General features: G+C 44.6%; 1 protein-coding gene across 5 annotated transcripts in view; it reads right to left on the bottom strand.

Moving 5' to 3' along the window:
- Nucleotides 1–13,237, bottom strand: part of LOC100643532 (probable JmjC domain-containing histone demethylation protein 2C) — a 227,361-nt gene that overhangs the window by 1,523 nt on the left and 212,601 nt on the right. For 3 of the 5 annotated variants that reach the window (XM_012311264.3, XM_012311265.3, XM_012311268.2), the window contains exons 10-17: nucleotides 7,589–7,975; nucleotides 5,247–7,427; nucleotides 4,037–4,259; nucleotides 2,838–3,247; nucleotides 2,555–2,756; nucleotides 2,035–2,183; nucleotides 411–1,845; nucleotides 49–304 (exon numbers count right to left, since the gene is read on the bottom strand). In XM_012311264.3, coding sequence (XP_012166654.1) covers nucleotides 49–304; nucleotides 411–1,845; nucleotides 2,035–2,183; nucleotides 2,555–2,756; nucleotides 2,838–3,247; nucleotides 4,037–4,259; nucleotides 5,247–7,427; nucleotides 7,589–7,975 — 5,243 coding nt within the window. The remainder of the gene's footprint in view (nucleotides 1–48; nucleotides 305–410; nucleotides 1,846–2,034; nucleotides 2,184–2,554; nucleotides 2,757–2,837; nucleotides 3,248–4,036; nucleotides 4,260–5,246; nucleotides 7,428–7,588; nucleotides 7,976–13,237) is intronic. The other 2 variants (XM_012311267.3, XM_012311266.3) reach the window with 2 other exon arrangements.

Raw genomic sequence — 13,237 nt, 5'->3', positions numbered from 1 at the left:
AGAAAACTACGAGAGACAGTAAGATCATCGAATGAACGCAATGCTTACCCTTCGACGCCGTATTCGCGGTACAGCCGTTCTCGCAAAGGTCCATCGAGGTAACAGCTTTGATCGTGAATTGGATCGTGATGCGGCTCCAAACGAGCCCCTCGTTCCAAAGCCACCGCGTTCAATAGATCCCTGATCTTGTCGGCATCTCGTGCTGCGTATATGTGCCACAATGCTCCCGGTGCTTCTCCACGTTCACGAACACGACGGCGTGTCAAGATGTCACAGCCGGCTTCGTCTATCGCTCGTAGTGCTTCTACAACATTGATAAGCTTGTTAATTGCATGACCAAATTCACGATTGTTAATTCTTCGAAATTTAATTTGTTTTAAATAAAAACGACACAAAGTAATGGTAAATACCTTTGACGTATTCGTCGTTATCGGCATCCTTCGGAATTCCCACGTAGACCATAACGTTGACCGCATCGGAAATATCTAGATGAAGGTTGGTTGTTCCCTTATTGGGATGAAGAGCCGATCCGTAAGCGTTGTACATTTTGGGTCCCAGGTCTGGTCTCACGAAGCAATCCGGCAGACGGCTGGCCAGGTTCAATCTTCCGTTTCGATGAGTATACTCCGACAACGGCAAAACTTTCATTAAATCCGCGAATCTCGATGGCAATAATTCCGCGAAGTCTTCGCCGGGCGGCCAGTCCTTCAATTTCAGTAACATCGGATTTCCCCTCTCATCCTTTAATCTCTTCGAGAAGTGTTCGAAGCCTTCCCAGAATTTACGCATTGGTTGATTCGGTACCAAATTTCCGGTCATGCAGTTGATCAAGTCGTTCTTCTCGTCGCCAAAGTCTCTAGCGAACGAGTCCGGGTGCCACAGATTGATATCTAACGACTTCGCAACGTCTGACACGATGACTGGCTGTCCGCGTTTCCACTGGTCTTGAAATATTCTATAATTGTTAGGATTGTTTGGATCGTTTAACCTGAGCAACTTTCCATCACAGAGCCATGAGTGCGGTACATCCGGATACAGACTCTTACTTTCGGTAAGCGTCATGATCCGAATGGGCAACGGTTCTCTTCCTTTCTGCGTCCATTTGTATCTTCTAACGAAATGCTTCAATTCCCTCGGTTTCTCATCATCTACTTCACCTTCCCTCTCTTTCTTCACGCTATGTTCTATTACGCTGGATATAACCTCATCTAGCGTGTCCATTTTCGACTTTTTGCCAGATTTCGCGACGTTATTCTGCGCATTGTTTCCGGAAGTAACGTTAACATTGCCGGAATTGTTGGTCGGTGAATTCGATCTAGATCCACTACCGTTTGATTTATGGGACGGTCGGATAAGCAATTCTCTCAAGGTCGAGTAATTGCCATCTCGATCCTCGTCGGAATCCGAGCTAGAACCACTTTCGTTTTTATCCTGATTCTGCAGAGCCACATCCGCCAGCCAATTCAGCGGAGAGTTTTTATCTTCGCCGTTTGTTTTGTTCTCCGACGATCCGTTCGATTCGTTCACTTTCTTCTCTTCTTTAACTTCCTGTTTAACATTACCGTTCAGAACCGGTACCGTGTCGCCTTTTATCATGTTCCGCAAATATTCGTTGGGAGAGGTTTGAACGACTAGCGAGCAACCACAATGCTGTGGTATTCCCCATTCCGCTCGGCATTCGTGCAACCGTTGCCCGAGACGTGTCAAGCTATCGCCGGCGATAATTTGCGTGAGCATAAGTCGTTCAGGCTCGTGCACTTGCCTATTCGTACACAAAAGCCACGAAAAATCGTCTCTATCCTTGCCGCTCTCTCCCCAAATCTTGATTGTTCCATTCTTGCGTCCCTAATAACATTTATGATTTGTGAAATCTCCGCGAATAAAAATTTAGATATATAACGCAGCTACGTTTCACACGTCAGAGTTAAAGAGCTCGATTTTTATAGATATAATCACGTGGATTTCAACGAACTATTTATCATCATGTCTTACGAATGAATATAGGTTTATAAAGATGAAAAGAAATGTTCTCACCTTGTAACAATCGATGCATACGACGAAGCCACATTTTCCGCAGGCCCAGTGATAGTTGAACAAGGTCGTCTCGCAGACATCGCACATCTCTCGAACACCTTGCACCACTCTCTTCCAAGCGACTGTTCCGTCTACAAGTCCCGAACTTGCTGTCAAGGTGGAGAAACAATCGATACGCAAAGCGTTAAATCATGCGAACAAAGGAAATACTCCAAGCTAATTTTCCTCGCGTATAATTGCATGCTTATGAAAATATCGAATTAAATATTTCCAACGTAAATGAATGATATACACAATAATGAAATCAAAAAAAAAAGAAAGCTAAATGACCATATCTCATGCTAAATATATTCAATTTGTTTTTTGTTTCAAATTTATTCTCATAATATCTTATATATACGTAACATCGATACAATGAAACATGCGTGAAGACACATAAACATTGATTTTTCAAATTTTTACTCTGTATTTTCGAATGACCATGTTACCTAAATGTTTGAATCCAACATGAAAAATTTACCTTCTGCCATGTGCTGTTGAAGAGCGTCCTTTTCTTGATGCAAGAGGTCACAGAACTGATCTCCGACTTGGCGAAGCAGTCTGTGAGCCATTTCTAAATCTAGATCTTCTTTGTCTCCTTTCTCTTTATCGTTCTTGTCGGACTTTTCATCCTTCTTCGTATCCGTATTCTCTTTTCCTGGTAACCATAATCGGAGATCTACCTGTAACACGAAAACGAAACGATTGTTCGTTATTCTTGCAAACGTGTCTTGATAAAAGGTGCGGCAATTTCGAATACTTACCTCAGACGCATCTTTATGAGGATCGCTAAATCCTGCTATAGCCAACTGTCCGTTTTTCGTGTACCGTAATCTACGGAATGCATAAAATCTGCAGAAAATATTTTGAGGAAGATTTTTGGAGCGCTGGTGCGGTGTCCATCTGCACTCACGACATTTAGCTAACTTTGGAGCTACTTCGAAACAAGCGCCGTCTTGCAACCAACTGTCACCGGTTTTTTTCAATTGTGATATCGGAGGTCTACGAAAGGGATCGCCCCTACCACCACTTCCACCTGGCCCACTGTTACCACCGCTCGTACTATCGTCTCTACGTTCTTTCTTTTGACGAGGTTGCTGATCTTCTCCGCCCAATTCGTTACCTTTCGTAGTCTTTGGTCTTCTACCTCGTTTTCTCGGTTCCTTATTATTTCCTATTGAACAAAAAGTATGATCTATTTGAGTAACGATGGAGAACATTTATTTAGCCATTTATACACAAATAACTTAGTTCAGTGTTAAAAAGCTCGTTATATTGTTTGTATTTCATAGATGTATATATACTAATCAATTCATTATTTCATCATCTTTTTTTCCTAATAATTGTTATTAGAATATTTGAAAACAGCAAGCAAGGATTTTATATTGAAACAGGGTAAGTGTACGAAACGGGATAACAAGGGTTTCAAGAGCATGGCGAACCTAAAGAGTGTCAGGAATACAACATTTTAACTGTGACATGTATCAAACAATCTGCGTTATTGAATTCTATCGAATCTGCATTGTAATTATATTATTTATCTATTTCAAAAAGTTGCTCAATATTTTTTCTATTACTGAATCCTACTATTTTATAATATTGGAATTAAGTTAAATATTTTATGTCGCTGTGATAAACTATTTTTTCTAAATTATAACAATTTTTTAAACACTGGTTTCTGTAATAATCTTGTATAATTTATCTATCATTTTAGCATATTTTTTGTGTACTTAAAAAGAAACAATAATCTACTTTACTTGTGTTCCTCGATAATTATTTCAATTTATTTCAATGCTTGAATCCGAATGGATCAATCAATGGTATTCCTGAATTTCTCGAGTTCCCGCATGGCTCTATAGAAAGGATTAAGTGTATGACCATGGAACACGGATCACTTACCCTGCAAGTGAATAGTTAGTTCACCTGATGGGAAGTCCATTTACAAGAAGCTACGTCAACTAACCGTTTCCCGAGGAATTGTTGGAATTGGCCGTGGTATGCCGCACCCTCGACGTAGGTTGAATGGAACCCAACTGTTCGCTGGTATCGCTAGCAGAACCAGCCTCGCTCTCGTTACTAGACTCGCTGCCTACACCAGTCCCTCCAGCTTGCTTGTCTTCCTTTCGTCTCCGCTGATCTTCCGCGGTCGTTTGCTGCCTCCGTGCTGCGCCCTTCTTTCGTTTTACCTACCACAGGGCACAGATTATTAAGTAGTCAGGAAGTTCATGCTCTTGCCGAAACTACTGCCAAAATACTACAAAAACCTAGATATACGCGCGCGCGCATGCAAAGACACGCACGACGCACGCACACCGTACCGTATTCATATATATCGTTTACAGTATGGCTTCCTATTGCAAGCAAATCAATTTTCGAATCGAATTACGTTACATGCAATATGTCTAGATAATTTCAAACGAACGGTTTAATATGCAGAAAAATAAAAAAGAAGCTAAAAAAGATAGTTCTTCTCTCATAAACAACAGAATAATTTAACAAGTTCTCAAAAATCGAACATATATAACAGAATTCAAACAATCGTTTTGAGGTTAGGTTTCTTTAATCGCGAATATATAAAGAAAGAAATCGCTTCACACTTTACCAATTTTATCCACTCAGAGTTATACATGTCGCACGGTCGATAATCGTTCGTAGAGCACATATATCAGCGTCAAAGTTCGAGAAACTCGTGCCAAAATAATTTCATTATATCGCACGTACAACGTTCGAAGACACCTTTCTACTTGTGGCTTGTATTGGCAGAGCAGTATTATCAAAATGGCGGCGAAAGAGGCGGGAAGTACAAACGCAACCGTGGCGGCAAGTACAAACGCAACCGTGGCGGGAAATTCGAACGCGCAACTCTGACGCTACAGTGATTTTGCAGCAGACGTAATAATCGTGTACATGCTTCGACACAATTGAACTACTAATTATACGATAACGATGAAAACCGTTACTAATGATACATTGAAAATCTACATACTACCAGAAAAATAGCGTAGACATGAATAAAGGAAAGGATGTAGCAGTTATATTCAGAACACGACCTATTTAGAGAACCATGCAAGAATAATATAACAGACGTTACATTGAGTCACTACAACGAGTCCAAACGATTTAGACGTCCGACTCTAGAAAAGTAATAAGATAGATACGATCCATATAGATACCTTGGGTGGCTTCCTTTTCGGCGGCGACTTCCTTTCCGGGTCGCTGCTTGACGAGTCTTCCTGTAACGTTTTCGTGTCCGTTGCGTGTCCGTTTAATGATTCTTTGTTCGCCGATTTACGACTACTTTTGGCAGTGACCTTGCTTTTATTGATGCTGTTCACCGCCATACTACCAATATTGTGAATAGAGTTGACGGCGCTAGGCAAACAAGTGGTGGTCGTATTGCCGGAGACGTTCGAAGAAGTGTCGCGTTCTTTGTTGTTCAACGACTGCGACGGTGCTTGAGAGATGTTCATAGGCAAAGTGACACAAGTACCACTACCTACGACGCCCGTTGTATCTTCCGTCCCATCTTCGCCGGAATGCCTTTGAAGCCAAGCCTTCTTCAGTTTGTGTACGGGATAACTGGTACTGCTGGGTGGCCTAGGCGCGGGACTGTTGGACTTCTCGCTATCAACCGTACTCGGATTGGCTTTGGCGGGCGTACCGGGAGCACTAGGTGCTGGACTGGGCGCCGTGGAGGGTGCTGGACTGGGAATGGGCGCGGGACTCGGTGCCGCGCTCACCGTCGGATTTAACGAGCTGACACTACCCGTACTGGCCGGTCTCACGGAACCATCACCGCTGGCAGTTCGTGGCGTTGGGCTGACCGCTGTCACGGTACGTTCCTGTGTCGTCTGTGTGTTCGATTGAGCCAATAAAGCGACTGTGGTGTTGACGACGGTGGTGATCGAGGTCGCCGCCGAAGCTATCAACGGGCTCGGTTCGCTCACTCTCGAGAGAACCGGTGGTCCGACACATTGCAACGATAGTGGCTGTGGTTCCTCCGTTCTACGTTTCTTGCAGACTTCCAGGGAAACCGGTTGGCCGGAATTCTCGGTCAACGACGGAGTGGGCGCTTTCCTCTTAGGCGAACCGGATCTCTCCACTCCGAGATCGAGCGGCTGCGTTTGGAAAGAGGTGTTGATCTGTGGTTGCGCGTGTTGCACCGTCTGACCGGGTTGCTGATGGGGACTCGTGTGATGCGCTGGATGCGCGATGGGCCTGGACAGGGGCGCCGAAGCTGCAGTCGGTGGAGAACCGTGAAGGGGTGGCGGTGGAAGCTTCGCGGCTGGCATCGAGCCGGTATAACCTCTAGGATCATAGACGGACCTACTGTGCGCGGGTGGCGGTAGAGGTGGAGGCGGCGCCCCGTGATGGTGAGGCACTTGCTGGTAAGGCGAGCTACTGGCCTTCGAGGTGAGAGGTATCGGGGCTGCGACTGCCGGCTCGGAAGCTCTGCAGACCGGCGTTCCGGTCATAATACCCGAATTCGGTTTCCCGTAGATGTGAGGCGGCGCTGGGCTACTGACTTTTGGCTTAGAGCCTGCCGGCGCGGCGTAATGTGAGGTCGGTGAGGCCGTGGGCGGATGCGGATGTGGATAAGAATACGAGGACTTGGCAGTAGCATAAGGTAGGCCGGGTTCCGGCCTGGTAAGATAACGTGGTTCGGGTGGCGATGGATGCGGTGGCTGATGAGGATGTTGAGCGTGCGGTGACTGACGATTGTGCGAATGCGGTGGATGTCCGTGCGGACTGGGTAACTGCGTTGTGGTCGTAGACCCGCTACTGCTTCGGTGATGACCCTGAGGTATGCTCTTCGCCGCCTGTAGTCCGTCCAGGTGGTGAAGATGGTGAGGACTCTGCGTCGGACTTCTGTACTCGTACGGCTTGTGCTGCGGCGGGACCGACTGTACGTTCAGATACGGCATGATTTTCGGACTCGGCGAGTGTTGCTGCGACGTCGGCACTTTCGGAAGCTCTCGACCTTCGTTCTTCACTATCACCGAGCTCTTGTGATCCGGCAATAAAGAAGGAGGATTCTGTAGAATCTCCCGACCGTGATGGTCTCGCTCGAGACCTCCGGCCAAACCGCTTTTACTCGGTAACGACTTGTGCGGTTGACCTACGTCACTCTTCACCTTAATATCGTGCATATACGGTGACTGTGGCTGGTACGTCGAGTAACTGAACAGGCCGACGTTTGGCTCCACCTTTGGCAGGGAACTGTGCGACGGCCCTACCACCGGTGGTGGTTTCTCGTGAAGACTGCTAACGGGCAGCGACGACTTGGAAGTCCTCGAGTGCGCCGGTGGTGGTGGATAATCGACTTTGCCAGGTACGCTCGATGGTCGAGACACCTGCGCCAAAACAAACCAGAATGACTACCATTAACGCGATATTACCAATGTTGGTATATACCAATCGCCGCAGAAACGAACGTTTAAGCCGAGTATCGGCGTTAGTGCGCCCGTTCTCTCTTGATCGATCTCTCGATCGTTACAACCACGCGCATACGTACCTGTTGAGTCGGAGGCGCAGTGGCTGCATAATAAGCGGCTCTCTGTTGTGCCGCGACATGGTCCCTGGCCTCGGCTTGCCTGTGCAGTCTCTCGGCCGCGACCAGGTGTTCCCTTATCCCCAGGTTCTCAGTTTCTCGCTGTCGCTGCTCCCTCGCGTCCCGCTCCCTTGCCTCGCGTTCCCTTTCCTCGCGCTCGCGTTGCTGTTGCTGCGCGACGGTGACTGGATGCGCCGCCGCCGCACCTGGCCCGGGATGATGATGGCCTACATGCGCTGTCATTGCGGAATGCGGCGTGGCGTGCGTCCTGCTTCCTGGTGGTGGTAATGGGATGAACGTGTTCCATGCCATCGAGGTCGACTGCATGTTTCTCTGCGGAACATAAGACACCTACTTCAATAAATACTGCCAATCAGTTTGTCGGTTCGACCCGGATGATCGTCACGCCCGTTTGCTGTTTCCTCCCTGATATCCGTCATTGTCCACGTGTGCCGGTCAGAGAGACACGAAACGCGATACGCGACTTCTATTTTCGCGTTCGTCGTCACAGTTGCGCGCGCGGGTGCACGCGCGGAAACGCATTCGACACCGACATCCGAGGAGAAAGCAATCTACTGTACTCTCGCTGACGCCATCGTCTTAGCAACTTTCCTAATGATATACGATTATTAGTCCGGTAATGTTTTATACATCTGTGGGAAATTCGTAGATACAAGAACGCCCAGAATGCGCATAGTACGCGAAAATATACAACATTTCCGAAGTATAGTACTCGTTATAATATTTAGTCGATGAATCAAATTTCTGCTTAGTTGCATTCAGAAAAATAAAAAATTGTAGAAATCCGCCGTTCAATGCGTGTTTTCAACTCGTTTATGTGCAATATCTCTACGATGAATGTAAAACATTCCAAAGTCCGTATTACATATTTTACATTTTTCCTAAGAAATTTCATGCGAAAATCTTTTATCTTCTTTAGATAAATCGCGATCTTTCCGAACGATTGACCGAATATGATACATATAATTTTCTTAGAAACATTGCCGATAAGGTAATTGACGTGTGAATCATTTGAACTTATATCGATAGCAAAACACACTGATCAAACCGCATTCTACCCGCAGCATGTGTTCCTTTCGTCGATGTATTTACGCGAGCCTATTGGACAGTCGTATCACCAAGATCTCGTGAAGTCGATTGGAAACGTCAACACGACTGGAACTTTCCACGTATATGATACAGTCATCAATTCTATAAGAGTAAATCTTATAAATTCAAGAAATCCAAGATTTCCGCCTGATTCGATTCTGTACATATCATTCGATAAATACTCGGAACATCAAGATCGAATCGTTTATAACAGAATACTAATCGTCCAGCTAATTTTATTCCAACTTTTCCTCGAATCGATTTGTCACGATCGTAAGGAAAATCTTTGGCATTGGTATTTTTCTACGATTAATCAAGGCCAGACCGACCATCGAGCCACCAGATAAAATTTATCAACGACGATGATCCAGACGATCAGGAGGAGAGAAGTAGAATGAACGACCATTTATGAAGAGAGAGAGACAGGGGGGGGGGGGGAGAGAGAGAAGGAGAGGAAGGCTTTAAGTAGCTTGTCACGAGCAGACCGCGAATCTAATTATGGCCTCATCCTAGAAGAAGGTTTACGATGCTAATCGAGCCGTGAGCAAATGTCAACTCACGTGGACTGTTTGCTCGTTGTTCGCGTCATCTTTACTTGCGCGTATTTCTGCCTTCTATGTACATTCGTGGTAATCACAATTTCGTGACTTCTCTAAAGTTTCTTTCGCCTGCTATCACGACACACGCATTTCCACACGAAAGGGAGTCGAAGCTTTCTCAAAAGTATCGAGCACGTCGATTATCGCCAGGATGTGAAGCTGCATCGCGACAAAAAGACATATTTGCATCTGACGAAGAGTAAATTACCGGTATGTCATTGAAGAAGCATGTTCGCGTTTATCCAAAGGCAAGAAAGCGGCTCGAATATCTGCTGGCTGGCGAACAGCGGACAGAACACGAATAGAACGGAGATCGACGATCCTCGGTGGTATTCTGTTGATCGCGTGGAACGCGTCTGACCCCGAGCCTGTATCAGCCGAGATTGTACCCGTGTTTTGTCCGCGTAGGAGCATTATACGCGGTTGCGTTTTGTTCACGTATTGCATTCCTGACAAAAGGTGCAGAGCGGGAGAGCAGGCCGAACAAAAGCTCGTAAAACGCTCGTTAAAAGCACGAGACACGCGCGAGCCAGTCGACAGAGAAAGGAAGGGGAGGGGGGGGGCGGGTGTTGCGGACCGAATCTGAGAGATTGCGCTTAATAAAAGCCAGAACACGGCATTCAGGCTCAATCAGGCACAGGGACTGGCTGCTATTGGTTCGTTGACTTTCTCTTCCTCGACTCTTAACCACTGACGCTTAATCTGCTTTTTGTACCCGGCAAACGTGTTAGCCAGCGCGCTACTCCCAACTCTCCTCTTTCTCTCTCTCTATTTTATTTCTCCTTCAAGTCGTGCTCCAAATGATTACAGATCGAGTATCAGAGAATAGTCTATTATTAGTACATGCACGCTTTACGAGATGGAACTTTTCACGCACGATGACTCCTCTCTAAATATTTATAGGATATAGCAGAGTTGCTCGAAGCTGCTGCGAAGCATCGACGTTTTAAAATTCAACCTTGAACTTTGCATGGAATAATCAGACTTGCGTACACGATAGTTACAAGTATGTGTCGGCTAATCCATTTATTATAACATTTACATACTGGTTAATTAGCTTCATGTATATTAAATTTCCTATCATTTATTAATTTCCTTTTAGTCGTTCTATTAATCATGGTCCGGTGGTGATGGCGATGACGCGAGTCGCGTTTACAGAGTCGACACTCACGACTCTCGTCTACGAACGTCACGCTTTTTAAACGTGCACCAATTTGCCCGTGTTTCGCAACCGGCACGGATGTATCGCGCGAACTCCGCGTTCTAACGAGCGCAACGATTCATGCCGTGCGAGCAAATCTAGCTGGCTTGAGTCATCGCGTTCCTACTTCCTAAACGAGCTACCGCTAATGTCGACGATGCGTATCGCGCAAGAAACATTAGTCTGGCTACTGTATATCCGTTAAGCGAATCCAAGCCGATCGAATTCTCTTAATCGATACACGATAGACGATAAGGAGGATAACGATAAGTTGGTCGTCTAAATTTCGTTAACTGATATCGATGGTGGTTGTTCTCCGTTGTAGAACAAATTTCGGTGTGACTTATAAAATGCCACTTTATTGTTCAAATAAAGTTAACGATAATTCTTATTTATTTAAGTATAGGACGTATGATAGCATACAGTAACATAATGTCCGAAACGATAATAGTATCTTCTCTAATAATAAAATTATTCTGAGATAGTTGGAATAAGAATAAAAATAGCGTTGTCAGAGAATGCAAAATCTCTGTCGACCGACTGTATAAAACGAATATATAATTAGAGGTAAAGAAATCGATGTTCGATCGAGGCTTTGAATTCCACGATGCACCTCCGTAGACAAAACACGTTACTCGAATCGCGACGAGATCGAAACGTTAAATAATACGATCGAAAGCGAAGGACTATCGTGGAATATTCCACTTGTAACACGCGGCGAAAATAACACCACTCGCATTGCAAATGACGGCAAAAGAACATTTCCTCTACTGTGCAAACTGCCTTTGAATTACAAGCAATCAACGATGACAGTGAAGTTTGCGTAGCACCATTAATCTCGCGGACGAAACTTCTCGATAAGAAAGAAACGGAGATCGTAACGACATCCACGCAACTTTTTCATTCCAAGACTTAATGATACGAATGTTGAACGGAAGAGGAATATTATCATCGTTCCGGTGAACCAAGCAGCGTATCAATTATGTAATCACACGCGGCTCTTCGGTGATAACTCCCACGAACTTCCACAATGACATTTACGCGGCGCAAATAATAGTAGAAAGCTCGTTTCGTTTCTCTCTTCTTTACACTTTCGATCGTGTTACGTCGATTATCACCGATCGAGCACACTTCAATTCCATTTTATTTATCCGCGCGCTCGCTAATGACGCCGAAACTGAAAACGTTTAATCGCCACACGATCGCCGAACGATCGTTGAATTAAAATCGTGCGCGCCATCGAGGCCACTTTCGTTAACTGACCCAATCGAGCCGAGTGTTGAGTGTATCGAAAGAAATAACGCCATGGAGGAGATGAGAGGCGAAATTAAAACGCGCATTTTCATCTATTTGTTTCTCACTTGTTTCCTTTCCTTTTCTTTATTTATACATATTCTCCGATCGTGCCGCTAGACATTCGAAATTATGAAACACAGCCATTGACAACGTTAACGATATTTCTTTAAGCAAATCGGAACACCGTGGAGTCGATATTCCGGACACGTTCGACATGTCGTGCTGTTTTTAAAAGGCTTACAGTCTTTGAACCTGACAGTCTTCGTTTTCAATCATACAAGACTATACACCACACCACGCACAATTTAAAAACAAGCTCTAATTCCGGCTCAATGGGATTAAAATAGCACCCTGTCGTATTCGAATCTCGGTTTCTTTCATTTCCTCTCAGCCCCTGGCTCCGCGTCAGCGCTATGATATTCGAACATTCATTATTTATCACGGATAGCCGAGCAGGCTATCAATGCGGGAGTGGACTGGTACAAAAGAGGGGTTCGACGTAGCCGATGAACGAAGTAAATCATCCACAGTTATAGCTCATCCTCTCTCGCTTCGATTAATCTATTCGTCGATTTATCCGTCCGACCCCGAAAGGAACTTTCTTTCTGTCTCGGCCGACTGGAATTTTAATGCCAGGAATTACGGGGCTTTGGCTTTTCCTTCGACATTTGGGAAAACGTTGCTCGTTCGCTGACCGAGAACCAACTTATTGGTAAAAAAAAAAAAAAAAAAAAAAAAAAAATGAGCAAGTAAAAATGATTAGAAAAATTATTCAAGGCTCTTGGAAACATAAATCGTAATTTTGCAAAATACTTATCGCAATCGGTCATCGAACGACCTCAACGAATATATCGAGAAAGTCGACAAATATTTGTCGTTCGCAATAGTCCAACCGAGTTTATCGACAAAAATAAGACTGGACGTTATCGCGCTCATTTTACGCCGGTCTGAAATGAATGGCGAGCACCAATGATTATAGAGGGGAAGATGATAAACGATTATTTCCCTTCGTATTTTTATCTCGATATAGCTTCTTATTCGCTAATTAATTCGAATATGGACAGATAAGCCGATAACGAGTTTATCACCACAGGTAACCATATACGTAATTCGTTTGCTTTTAAATAAATAACACGACAGAAATGAACTACGCGTACATTAATCTATTCACCGAGGAAAACACGTCAAGTAAACACACGAATTCCTATTGTTTAACGAGCTGCTTTGTTTTTACTGAAATGAATTATATCCATATGAATCAGTCTGAAATTCTATAATATTTATTGGTTATAAAGATAATGAAGAAATTATATGACGAATCATCGATAATTATACGACAAATTCCTCTCAGCCAATTATTACATCACATGACGAAAGCAACGACTAGAGTAACAAGTCGATATAGAT

The sequence above is a fragment of the Bombus terrestris genome, chromosome 8, assembly GCF_910591885.1.
Source record: "Bombus terrestris chromosome 8, iyBomTerr1.2, whole genome shotgun sequence".
NCBI classification, from domain to species: domain Eukaryota; kingdom Metazoa; phylum Arthropoda; class Insecta; order Hymenoptera; family Apidae; genus Bombus; species Bombus terrestris.
This window is presented reverse-complemented; position numbering and strand designations above follow the sequence as displayed.